Source organism: Ascidiella aspersa, chromosome 3 (assembly GCF_963924565.1).
Source record: "Ascidiella aspersa chromosome 3, kaAscAspe10.2, whole genome shotgun sequence".
NCBI lineage: Eukaryota > Metazoa > Chordata > Ascidiacea > Phlebobranchia > Ascidiidae > Ascidiella > Ascidiella aspersa.
The window spans coordinates 31795015-31808366 of record NC_139449.1 but is presented as its reverse complement, the minus strand read 5'-3'; the positions used below and the strand labels follow the sequence as shown (position 1 = coordinate 31808366).

The 13352-nt window shown below is 41.5% G+C and overlaps 1 protein-coding gene across 1 annotated transcript in view; it reads left to right on the top strand.

Moving 5' to 3' along the window:
- LOC146162487 (uncharacterized) overlaps nt 1-13352 on the top strand; it is a 52560-nt gene that overhangs the window by 33876 nt on the left and 5332 nt on the right. The window contains exons 12-18 of the mRNA XM_083385209.1: nt 2-233; nt 635-1351; nt 5362-5511; nt 10119-11173; nt 11563-11830; nt 12465-12755; nt 13210-13278. Coding sequence (XP_083241335.1) covers nt 2-233; nt 635-1351; nt 5362-5511; nt 10119-11173; nt 11563-11830; nt 12465-12755; nt 13210-13278 — 2782 coding nt within the window. The remainder of the gene's footprint in view (nt 1; nt 234-634; nt 1352-5361; nt 5512-10118; nt 11174-11562; nt 11831-12464; nt 12756-13209; nt 13279-13352) is intronic.

Here is a 13352-nt window from a genome sequence, read left to right as displayed (position 1 = left end):
GATGGAAAAGCTTCTCCATCCGGACGAGCAGCGTACAGTCAAGCACGCTCTGACCGAGTTCTACTGCAACCGTCAGCTTGACGGCCTCCTTTACCAGCTCTACCCAATCATACAGGGACCGGACACCAGTCGTCACGTGATCTGGCATTACGTGCTGTCGTGCTTGACTGAGCACGAGCGCGACGCACTCAAGCGGAAACTAACCGAGCTCAATCAGATGCCGCTGACGACAGGTGACTGTGATTTTTAGGATTTGGTCTCTTTTTTGATGTGTTTACGCTTGTGAGAGTGTCAATGTGGTTGGGAAACCGCTACACCCGGGGGTCTTGTCGGTTTGGGGGGAACCATTGTCTTCCGGTTTCCTCGCGTAAACAGTTTAATTTAATTCGGAAACTGGTAGCGGAAATTAAGCGCGGAATACGGGGTTTTGATGTTTAGCAAACTTACTGGCTATTCAAGTCCTGCTGTAACAGACAGAGCAAGGTACACATTTGTAACTATGGTTTAAACCTAGTGCTAGCCAATTACTGAAACCTGCCCAAAACGAATACTTCCTATAAAAACGACGTTGCCAATAACCAAAATAATACGAAGTTATTTGAACTAAACTAATTTACCAAATGCCTTTTTGCAGACTACGGAAATTCTTCATCAAGCGACACCGTCACCGGACACAAACGCAGATCTGACAACAACAGGGCAAAGGCGATAAAAACTTCCTCGCAATCCGCAAACAAGAACAAAAATGCGGCCAGCAACCTTTTAAGCGAACCTCCAGCGGTCATGGCCAAGCCACAACCACACTCCAAACCCTATCTGCTACAGACCGCAACCTTGCCCTCTCAGAGCAACTCTAGCGCCACCAAGCGGCACCGGCGACGGCGCACCCTCGGCAGTGATGACGTCACAAGCCACTGCGCCACTTCGAGTGACGTAGCCTCGTCGCAGGACGCCTTATATAACAGCAGTAGCGGCATTGGCAAGACGCCGTATAATCGCCAGGTGAAAAGCGCCAGTGACGTAATGTTTACGTCATCGGGCGTCTCAACGCCGGGCGCCGACGCCTTTGGCGAGTTGCAGCAGCAGTTGGCCCGCCGACGGCGCCGGGAACTTTCGGACGCCAGGCGCCGCAAAAGTGTCGGGGTTGTGGTCGCCCAGCAGCAGCAAAGGACTTCCCCGCAACTGGTCGATAGCGGTGCCAACGCGGATGACGGGCAGCTGTACGCCAGGATAAACCTGGAAGGGAAGCGGAGGGGAGGTCGAAGAAGGTCATTGCGCAAGGGCGTGGAGGTGTTCACGACCACGACAACTACGACCACCACTGAGGAAACTCTGATCCATTCAACGCAAGGTTTGGCATTTTACTTAATGATATATCCGCTAAAATGGCAAAAAATGGTAGGTGGCGTTGTGTGGAATCTGAGTGTGCTAATAATAAAGCTTTTTATCGTGCCAGATTAGTATAGTGCAAATCTAGGCTATACAACGTTGACTCATCTAACGACCAAATGCCTCGGTTTAATTTTTGTAACGTTAAAACCATTTTCAACGTTAGGAAATCATACCCCATACTATCCATTGTCCAAAACATAATTTAATGGAATTGTTTTTAAATGCAACTATTGTAAAGCCTTGTTCAGAATAATGGAAAATCTTATGGCTATGGACAGTCCGGTTGGCAAAATGTACTACCAGTACAAACTATATATTCTGCTTACTCTACCTAAATAACATATATAGTTAGCCTTACAAGTAATAATCAGATTTCGTTTCGGCACATGCACATGTAATCCGACATTTTGTTAAATGTCATTTTTCACGTCGTTTTTCGTCAGCAATATCGTACAGGCTCTTTCAAAACTCACCTCCAACAGCGTCTGGGAAATGTGTTCGTGAAAAGCTCTCCATCGTGATTATGTCATAGGTCAAGTGCGTGATTGGCGTGCCATCATAAAAGGGAAAGTGATAATTTGCGACTGGCGCTTCGGTGCGCGTGTAGAGAGCATAAACGGATGGCTGAAAATTGCAAAGAGCCCAATTTTGCGCTCGACAGCTCTGAATGAAGGTTGACGATTTGTCAGAGAACTATTTTTCTCTTCGCACTTCGATTGCGAAAAGGTCGATTTGTAAACAAAAACATTGTGCCAGAGTGACACCTTTTTATTAAAAAAGAGAAATATAGCAGCGTTCATAACAGCAAACAAAGTAAAGGAATCATGAGATTCGGTCTATTTTATAATTATGGTATCCGTCTTTATAATATTATATTTTTAAACTAGAAATTCTTACAAAATTAATTCAACGCCCTTTAAAGGGCAAACTAGATGTACAGGTTTGCATTTATTATAAACTATAAAATTATATTCAAAAACGGAATAACGATGCCTTTTTTAAATGGCGGATCCACCTATTTTCTCGGGTCAAAATCATTGATCAAAATGAGTCATTTTGGTCTCGGATCAAGCTTTTAAATGCTAAAAAAATGTAAATACTTTAGTAAGGGTGATAAACTATCGACTCAAAAGGCTAAAATAATTATTCAGTTGCCTAAAAGCTAAACTTCTCTTTGACCTGGTTCCTGAGAAGACACAATGCAAATAGTTGCAAACGAAAGCCGCCATTTGTCAGTTTCACATAAGTAGACGAGTTGTCGTCAAACAACCAACACAGTACAATTGAGGACAGTCTAGCCATTGTTGTGTGGTAACGTTGGCCCCGCGCCTTGCGGGTTGTTATGAGTTTTTCCTCTGCTTTTAGCGTCGGATGCATTACCGTCAGGAACAACGGCATGTCTTCACGCTTAAAGCGAGACGCTTCGCGGAGCTTGGCTTGCTTCTCCTGATACACGATCCGCGCTGGCAGCTGATGCGTATGCTACAGTTGACTTTAGGCTTGTCAGCTTTTCCCCTTGCCCCCCGGCTCACTAACCTTTGCCTTGGGTTTATGTTGTCGCTCGACAGTCGACGCTAATTGTGTCAAGTTTGTTCATGTTATAGCCAGAAATAGCAAAAACATGCAGCGCTAGTGATAGGTATTGTGATAAGATCTAGGAGATTTTATTGAAAAGTTGGTTGTGAAAATTTTGTTATTGTTGATGCCGGACGATTTAATGTCATTTGCGCAGTTAGATCAGCTGTGGCATGCAAGACGTCATTTATCGGACGGGCAAACTTTAAAATTTATACTAATTTTCTTTAAAAAGCACATCAAATCACGAGGAAACTATCGAAAACATTATAAAGCAGAGGCTTGGAAACAAAACTGGAAAACTAAAGTAAAATGTTGTACAGTCGATAACAAGAGAAATAGGCAAATAAATTGCTAATTGATCTTGCGCACCCAAAGTCATCAGTTACGACAAGTGGTAGCAAGACAACTTTAAATGTAAGAGAAAAAAGAGAAATGGAAAGGCGAGGCATTTTTGTGACACAAAACCCGAGAACTTGAAGACAATTTTACGCTCAACGCTTGATTGATGTCACGGTATTTAAGAAGCAAGAGCATCCAAGAAACTCATTAATTCTGTTGACATCAGCAACAGCAGCGGTAGACCCAACATTCAATGACCCGTCCTAAGAACAATAGCAGTGCTTTGGTGTTTTGTACATCGATCGTCCAAGACCACTCTTGCACGCGTCAGTCCGGCAGTGATGCAGGCAACGCGCGTGTTTACTTTCAAAAATCTCTTGCCGCCAAATTAGGAATTAGGCTTTCGCGTCGCGACTGTCTAAAAAACTGTTGGCCACCGCCTCCGATCGCCAGGTGTTTGTTGTTGCGGGTTAACAAAGCGGCACGACCACCCCGAAAACGCGATCGCTCGTTTTTAATAAGGAAGTGGTGGCTTTTGAACTGATTGGATACGGCAGAATATATATCGTTACATAATTGGATTATTGTAAGACACAGAGTAAAAAAAAATTGGAAGGATTTTTAAATATAGTTAACAGACGCTTAATTTTTTCGCAAAATTGAAACTAAAAACAATTAAAGGAGCATGCGTTTCATAACTGTAGAAAATATTATAAAATTTCATGTTGTTTGCGCCCGACTTAGTCTCCTTGAAAACAAAGTTAGTTAGATATCAGTCTGTCACCGTTTTATGTCATTTTTGCACCCACAAACCATGCCATCGGCAACCTTGCCACCATATACTAAATTTCATACCATGAATTGCTAATTTTATCCTCAAATCAGAGTTATATAAAACAGCTAAGAAGAAAATTAAAATTGTTTTGCAGTAACAGTAAAACTGGGCAGTTTGAGGTCCAGGCACCAATTCTCTCGGTTGCGAGATCTGTCAGGCGATAAGAAGCGGCGAACACGAGTTAACTTTTAGCATTTTTAACGCCGTTTCCTTCTCTTTTCCTTTCTCTCTTGCCTTCAGCCACTCTCCCGCCTCTCTCGCTGTTTTCTTGGCAGTCTGTGTCTGTCCCGAAAAGTTTTTTTTTCGCCAGTCGACCGAACGAACCGCCAAGCTCAGTTTAGCCGCGCTCGCCGTACCTAACTTGTTGTGGCTTTCTTCAGACGGTTGCAGGCGAATCGGACTTATACCCAGTTTAAGTTCTGCTGTTTGCTGGGATTCTTTAAGCCTGCTGGATTCGACGGACTATCTTGAGGCTAGAAAAACTTGGTTGTTTTTTCTTGCGCCGATATTTGCTTGCGCGGATGTATGGAGAGAATCAGAAGATAGCGATTTGGTGATTTTGACACTTGTGTTGGTTCGTCGTTGTCCGAACGTTTGCCATATTTTGTCGCAAAGATGTTGAAGAAATATAAAAAGTTCAAGGCAGCAGTTACAGGTTGGAACAGAGAAAATAAGTTCAAATTTTTGTAGTTTTAAATCAAGGATTGTCTAGGAACTCTAGGCAAATAGGTCGAGACGTCATCTTGTTTAAGACGTTTCGATAGGAGCTTGTATCATCTTCAGTTAATGTGACCGAGAAGTAAAAGGAATTTGCTGAATTGTTTCTCAGTCACATTAACTGAAGATGATACAAGCTCGTATCGAAACGTCTTAACCAAGATGATGACGATCTACCCGACATTTTGTTTATGCAATTTATTATATTAAGCCACATTACAGATACGTGCATTATGTACCCAAGGTTTGTTTAAATGTATGGAAAATTAAAAGCTTATCGTACAGGTTTGCTGTTTTAAGAGGTATGCTTACATAGCTGCAGTTAAATTAAAACAAAATCAAAAAGCCGCACTGTTTTTATTTCAATGCGCTGGCAGTTTATCTTTTCAGCCACCGTAAAACCAATAGCTTACATAGATAGAGCTCGCGAAATTCAGGTGTTGTTTTTGCGTTTAAGAGTGCCAGAATCTCACGGTTCGTTTCCCCCGTATTTTTCGCAGGCGACAAGGACAAGAAGAGTTCGAACAAGAAGAAACAACAGGAAGTGACCCCGGTGATCAAGGAAACGAAGGCACCCAAAGCGGAAACGTCGACGCCGCCCCCGGTTTCACCCCAACCAGTTTCAACCCCTCCTGTGTCAAGCATCGACGGTGAGTACCCTTTTTGAAATAAAAAAAAATTATATAAATAAAAAAATAAATAAATAAAATAATTTTTTTTTTTAAGATTTGTTCATTTTTTATAAAGAGAATGTCAGAATGCCTGAAGCCCTGTAATCTTGGCTATTTCTAAGTTTGTTCACATTTCGATCGAAATTTCCTTTATATTATTTAGTATGAATCTCGAAGGATTTGTATTTATGTTAAAAAGTTTACCGTTTTGTAATGACTTACAAGACCAAAAAGGTCGAGTAAATCGACATCATCTTGATTAATGCTTTTCGATAACAACATGGACAATGAGTCACATTAACTGAAGATGATACAAAGTCGTATCGAAACGTCTTAATCAAGATGCTGTTGATCTACTCGACCGTTTGGGCCTTGTAATTCATTATCAAGCTACTTTACAGTTTTAGTTTGTATGAAAAATGGGCTAGAAGTTTTATCTTAGTTTTCTGTAAAGAACAAAACCAGTTTTACACGAAAAGAGATCGATAATAAATGTCCTCTTATATGCGGATTTTTGGGCAATGTTTTATACAACATTTTATGTTAATAGTTCACTGTAAAGCTATACGACAGCTAATAGTTATTTTGCCTGAATTGCTGTTGATATTAAAACAAAGGGAATTTAATATTTAAAGAAAGGTAACTCATCAAACAAGCAATTGTATACTGAGGTCATTTGAGGTTGACGGTAGAATAATTTTACAAACCTATGCATTTTAAGTTGGATTCAAGGGAATAAGATAATTGTTTTCTGACTTGCCCCAAGGCTCCGTTTTGAAGGAGAGCATTCGCTAAATACTTTGTCGATGTAGTTGAGCATTCCTGGTAATGTTTGCCAGTGATGAGAAAATTTGTGCTGTTTATTTCTTGAAGCCTCCAAAATTCTGTATCGGTTACCTTCAGCTGAAATGGGGGAAATAGGCTCTTAATCGTTTGTGTATCTTGCCGAAGAGGCGTTTTGTTGGTGCTTTTCGGATTAGCGCGTATAAGCCTGTTGTACATGTTGACAACATTTGAGCCTGCGTTGCAATTTCGTAACCGCACTTTAAAAGCCTAAAATTCCAATACCAAGCCTCGGATTTCAACGTCCTGTTTTTATGATTTATTTAAAGACGGACTCCTCTTTAGGTGAGCAATGTCTGTATTATTTGACATACAAAAATCGTTTTGGATTTAACAGTTTATTTTGGCTTAGTTTTTATTAAGTAATCAGCCTAAACGTTGTGAAATTACTCAAAACAAATCCAGTGCCTAATACTAATTTCTACTAAACTAAACAATGTTTCTTTTGTGTACACTCTTTAGCCTTTTAACAGGCCCGAAGTGTACTATCAAACTAGCGATATTATAAGTTCTGCTTTAAATCTATAACTGGGCCAAACCATTACGATATTACAAAAATCCATACGAAATAGTCATTTAAAAAAACGTTTAAAACTCCCGTATGAGACAAATACGTTCATAAATGTCCCGAACGCACGGCGCTATGCGGACACGACTTCGATCAATCGACATCCTCCGATTACGATCAACACCAGCTACAAGCATTATCAGCGCGACCAGCAGCGGGTCTCTATGTACCTCTAATAGATGTTTGATCTCACAGCAGGTCGCGCTAGGCTTGCTAAAGCGACGCTTAACCTACGGTTTCCTTTCGTGCTAAGCAGTCTCTCAAACGGGGCGAAACGGGTTTGATTTCAGCATCGTTTTCAGCGGAGGTCTCGAATTTACCAACACTCGATCGGCGCTTAGCTTTCGTGAGCACTCGATACATTGCAAACCCCGTTTCAACGGCGATTTTTGTAGGGTTTGCGATTTCACGCTTGGCGGCTCGATTAAATGCACCTGACCCCAAAGTCTACGCCTCATAGCCGATTTGCCTTTACGCCTATTCTGGGAGCTATAAAATCTTAATCCGCTTTGGTTTTATGGATTTGGTGAAGTTTTTGTTTTGAATTTGGTGCATTGTTTTCTATAAGAATAAAGATTAAACTCAGTACAGAACTTGCTGAACCGAAAATGAGCTTGTTTGGATATTGCATAATAGATATATCTTGCTCATAAAAGCATCATCAGTATCTTAAAAGGATACCATTCCAATTAATCCAAACAAACTGATATTGGATTTACTAGGTTTGTACTAGCTAACGTTGCCTTTGTGGTAATTGATCACAATGATTTTAAAACAAATCGCACGCCATAATGTAATGTAATGTAATAACTTCTATATTAAGGCAACTAATAAGGATATAAAAAAGCTAAATTACTTTCCTAGGTTGATTATTTATTCGAATTAAAATAACATAAGATAAAAAACGTCGCTGTCTAGCATCTGATTAATGGAAACCTCAACAAAACTATTCATGGTGAAAATATGCCGCGAGTGTAAACCATATAATTCGAGCGGCCCCAATTTTGTATGTCTAAGCTCAGTCGTGCTAAGGCAATCGCCCGAACATCTCTTTAAGCTTTGGAAGGAACCTAGTCGATTCGTTGACGTCACTAATCAGTTGATAGCCCGAGGTGCACGGATTGACGTCACGATTTCACTCATGCAAATCGAGGATTAGCGCGCGCCAATAGAACTGGCCATTTTAGCGCCGTTCAGGTGTAAATCTCCGCTGAATCTTAGCCTGACCAATCGCGCCCAGCTCACGAGGTTTTTTTCAGCCGTTTTTGTCACGCCGGCGTTTGCCGAATTAGGAAATGCGCCAGAAAATGTATGACGTCTTTACAAGTTGCTTGCTGAGTCCTGTGCCAAAATAGATAAAGAAAACAAGCGTGGTACTAAGGTCACGGCGGAACTATAAATGCCATGCTATTTTTGTGAAAAGCGTTTATTCAAATTCGACTATTTGTTGATTCGTACGTCACTTAAAATGAAAATGCAATGCTGTTGTCTTTGCTGCCCGAAACATTTGTTAACTAGGCCAATAGGCAAGTTATTCTATTTTTGTTCATTTTTGACTGAAAATGCATTAGAATGACAATGTATACACACGATACCAAACCTGTATTTCAAGCTTAAGCCAAGCGCGTCCGTGTTGTTATAAATCCAACATTTATCTACACGCAAATATCGAACATGTTCGTTTTTAAGACACCCGCGTCCCGCGTTTATGCTTTGCTGTGATACCTTATTCGAATGCCGCTCAAAATTCGAATAATTCGAAGACGGAAATCAAATTTAAACTAAGCCACTGCGTCGGTTTAGTAACTATTTCACGGTGAAATTACGTTGCAACCCGAGGCTATTCTAACAAGGGAAAATTGTAATTTCAACAGGCGAGTCTTTGGCTTCCCACGAGTCCATCCCTAACCGTACATAACAAGCACCAGGTGTGAAATACTCAACGTGCAATTAGAGTTTTCTTGTAACTCGAGAAGCAATGAAATTTGTGGTATACTGTTATGAGTTCAAAATGCATAACACATTGAAAAATTGGCATGCTAAAACTATAGAGAACTGTATAATCATAATAGGCCACAAGTTGGTCATCAATATATTTTTTTTGTAGCTTCACTTCGGGGAACAAGTTTATACGCCCCAAATACAGTGACTCGTGTACACCTTTGTTGAAGGCTTTACGCTTCTCTTGCAATTACCAGTAACTTTAAACCGTCTTTAGTTGTTGGTCAAATCGATAATTTTTAAACAAACAAACATTCACTACGCCTGGCTTATTAAATAACATACAATACTGCGAATGAAGAAGTTAAGAAAATCCTTCCATTATTCAGTAAAAGTTTTTTTCATTTTGTCAATAAAACTGTACCCAGTAACGAATGTTCAAAACAGATGTTAAGACACGGCAATAACTTCGCCTTAAAATCATGTGATTTCATCATTAAATCTTAAGAACCTGTGTGATCCTTGTTTAGCAGCCATGGTTAAAATCAGTGAACTTTAGGTCGACTTGCATTCAAACCATCAAGCACAATTACAGTTTAGACAGGCCACTAACCCCAATGCATGAAAGCCCGCTTCTCGGGTGGCAAAGCGAGAAACAACTAATCCCTCACCTTCACAATGGCGGCCCAGTCATCGTGACGATTGATGGCGAAACGTTAGAAGCACGGTCGAAACGGTGACAGGAATTTATCGCGTAAACACGATGGCGCAGAGCAGGGAGACGCCGACTCACTTCTCCGCCGTCTACCCACCGCTATTTACTGTAAACTCGGTGGGAAATTGCCGCGATCGCCGTCCGTTTGATGATGCGTGGCTTTGGATGCGCCCACTCATTTTAATATGAGGTCCAGCATTTTTGTCGTCTAAATCATGTCGAACTTGGCCTTGTCCCTACGTCAATTGGCGGTGGAAATATGAAGACAGAAACCGGTGCTATTATATTTGGTGTCTGAGTGTTGGTAGGCCACAAACAAACAGTGAATCACAAATGTTCCACTTGTAGCAGCCTGACGGTTTCCTTTCTAAACACAGCGAGGCAAAGTTTGTAACAAAATCATATCTCTGAAATAAACAATTGATATATATTTAGAAATCACGTAGTTTAGCAACCGCTTTCGTGTATAACATTTAAGTTAAACTGACAGAAGTTAAAACGCTTGCTTGTCTTTTCCAGACATCGTTTTCGAGGAATACCTGCCTCCATCCAAGCGACTGGTTGACCGCGATGATGATGACCCCTACATCAAATCCTCCACCTCTTCAAAATCGCGACTCCGTGAATCGGAGGAGCGTGACGACTACAGCCGTAGGCGCGTGCCCGCTGTGGAAGAGCCAATCCAGACTTCTTCCTTCGTCCCTGTGGAGAGCTCACCACAGGAAAACCGCGCCAGCAGCAACGGCTTTAACGAACCGGTGACGTCGAGCGAAATGGAGCCGTCCAACTTCAATGACTTCATTTGCGACGACCAGCGCAAGAACGGCTACCTGCAGTCGCTTAAGAAGAAGCTCACCTTCTCGCGTCCACCCAAGAACGCCGACACGGACACCTTCCTTCGGGAGCTGAACACGCAGTTCGACAAGGAGATGAAGCTGGTCGGCGACGTGAAGCTGCTCGAGGAAGAGCAGGAGCTCAAGTTCGGTGAGAAGTGGAGCTATCTTCCGAAGGAGGACAACGGGTTCTCGCCTACCGCATCCACTCCAACCATCGCTGAGGTGGACGAAGCCGTTCAGAACAGTTTCCCCGCATCCCTGCCTCCGCCTGAAGAGCTAGCCCCGAACTATAACCATAGCAACAGCGTGGTGACCGAAACGGCCACCCTGGATCGCCGGGGTGTCCGAAGAAGACGCAGGAGGAATGTAGAGGGAGGCAGGAACGCGGAGACTCTCTACGAAACCAGCGAGCAGCAGGTTAAGAGGATATCGGATCCTGCTCCCAAGCCAGTTGAGGAGGAAGTAATCTACGACGTCCCAAAGCCGATCAACACCCGACGCCAGCCGCACATCAACGTGGACAGGCGGAACAATGTTGTGGAGCGGAGGACACGACGCTCCCGCACTAACCCGCGTCCGCTCTCGATGTCAGCCAAGAGGAACTCTACTGAGCTGAAGATGCACGTCTGGATGCAGGACGACCTAGGCGAGGCGCCGCACAAAAATCACGTCTTCGGAGAAGCTCGTCTTAGGAGCCACTCGCCAACTAACCAAGTCACTTTGCTGGACAAAGCTAAGGTGAGGGGTCTTATTTCGATTACTGGTTTTTCTTTCTTAATTTTTTTGATAATGGAATTCAATCAGTTTAGCTTTTCAATAACACAAATAAGGCTTTCGACGAAAGTTAAAATCCAACAGTGTGCATAAAGAGATTATAGAAAAAGTATTCGTAGCCACTCGCCCCTTTGTTGGACAAAGCCAAAGCAAGAGACTTGGGCTTCTTTTCTCTTTTATGTGTTATGGTAGAAAAAAACTATAAAGTTTCGACATTCTCAAAAATATGACTCTATATATAAACTGTCGTTAATTGTAATTTTGTAATTCAATTCCAATTACCAGAAGAGCTGTTTTTGGATTAATAATATGATTCTTTATTGAAAATAGCATCAAAATACTTTTATCCATAGAAACGAAACTACCGGGTTTCCGGAATCAGCGTCGACATGGAGGACATCTTCTCGGAGGCGGAGGAGGACCTTCACACGCGTCGGAGGCAGCGAGGATCCCAGGAAAGCATCCTGGAGCAGGAGCAGGAGCTTGCGGACCCCGACGAGATCTACGCTCCCCTCCATGAGGAGGTTCTTGCTCTAGGACTTGCCTATGATGAGCACGAGCAAGATGAAGAAGAAGAACATCCACAAACTTCCTCGATTGGAACACAATCGATTCCGTCTGGTGAGTGAAGTTTTTATATGACAAGAATTGAAATCGAAAAGGACTTTTACCACCAGGGTCATAAATTACTATATTACGTTGCGTTTGGCGTTGCAGTGATAGCTTTACACATAAAGTTGGCTTTTGGCGATACGGAAATACCTGACCACTCATTAAAAGAGTTTTAAACGAATTTCAACATAAAATATCTTAGAAGCTGTATATTACTAGAATGCGTGTCAGATTAAGTTAGATACTCGCTAAAGTTTCAAATACTACTTACCAATATGTTATATCTTCACAATATGCAGTTCCTACTTTTACATCGATAAGGTTTTAAAGCATGGAGAAAACTGGTAACGTTTAATTTCGCCCTTTGGAGATGTACAGTCGATATTTTAGATCCTATGGTTTTTTCATGGGTCATGTTTCATTGTATGGAGAAACTAGTAAATTTTAGTTTCGCTCTTTGGAAATCTGCAGTCGATATTTAGTTCCTATTTTTCATAGGTCACATTACATTTCATGGAGAAACTGGTAATTTTTATTTGCGCCCCTTTGAAGATTTATGTCGACATTTAGTTCCTACTTTTCATAGGTCACGTTTCAATCAATAGAGAAACTGGTAAATTAAATACTCTAAACTCTTTTGAAGACATTCCTCCACCTCCTCCGATGATCCCTCCTCCTCCTCCTGAATCCTTTATTCCCCCGCCTCCTCCTGCCTCGGCTATTCCTCCACCACCCCCGTCGCTCTTCCAAAACACCCCGGTCAACAGCCCGGCGCGTCTGGCAGTGAAGAGAATCAACTGGGAGAAGATCGAACCGGTAGATCTCGGCAATACGGTCTGGGGCCAGCTGGACGAGGATTTCGAAACGATCAACGACGTGGTAAAGTACCTAGACCTGGAGGAACACTTCGCCACCAAGAAGACTTCGAAATTCAGTGAGTTTTCCTAATGCATTTGTATCACGCAACAATATTGGTGTGTGAGGTTTGTTTATTTGGTTGAAATCTGCCTTTTTTAGCATGAAAGGCTTGTGTGTCAAGGAAAAATTTGTCCTAAAGTTCAAAAAAAGAGAAAACGTTGCAATGTTGTCTTAATATCAAAAAAATAACTTGGGTTTATGTAAATCTAATTTTTAATCCATTTTGTAACAAAATAACTAAAAAAACAGTCCGAAGACGCATTATCATTTTTAAATTATTTTTAAATTCCTTTTTTATGTTAACCCTATTTGATAAGCAACAAACCTTTTTAATCAATTAAAGGCATAGATATCTATTTGTAAATCAAAAAATGTTAATTTTTCTTTACTACAACATGATCAGCAAACTAGTACATCTATTCCCATTTCTGTGACATCTATGTAATTCTAAAAATTTTGATTTTGTCTAGAACCAAAGAAGCAAATTGTAAGCAAAGACGTGGTGACGCTGCTGCCACACAAAAAGGCCTACAACATGTGTAAGTAAATGATGTATCACATTCTGTTGTAATAAACAAACATTTAAAACATATTTTAAAAAAGGACAGACTTA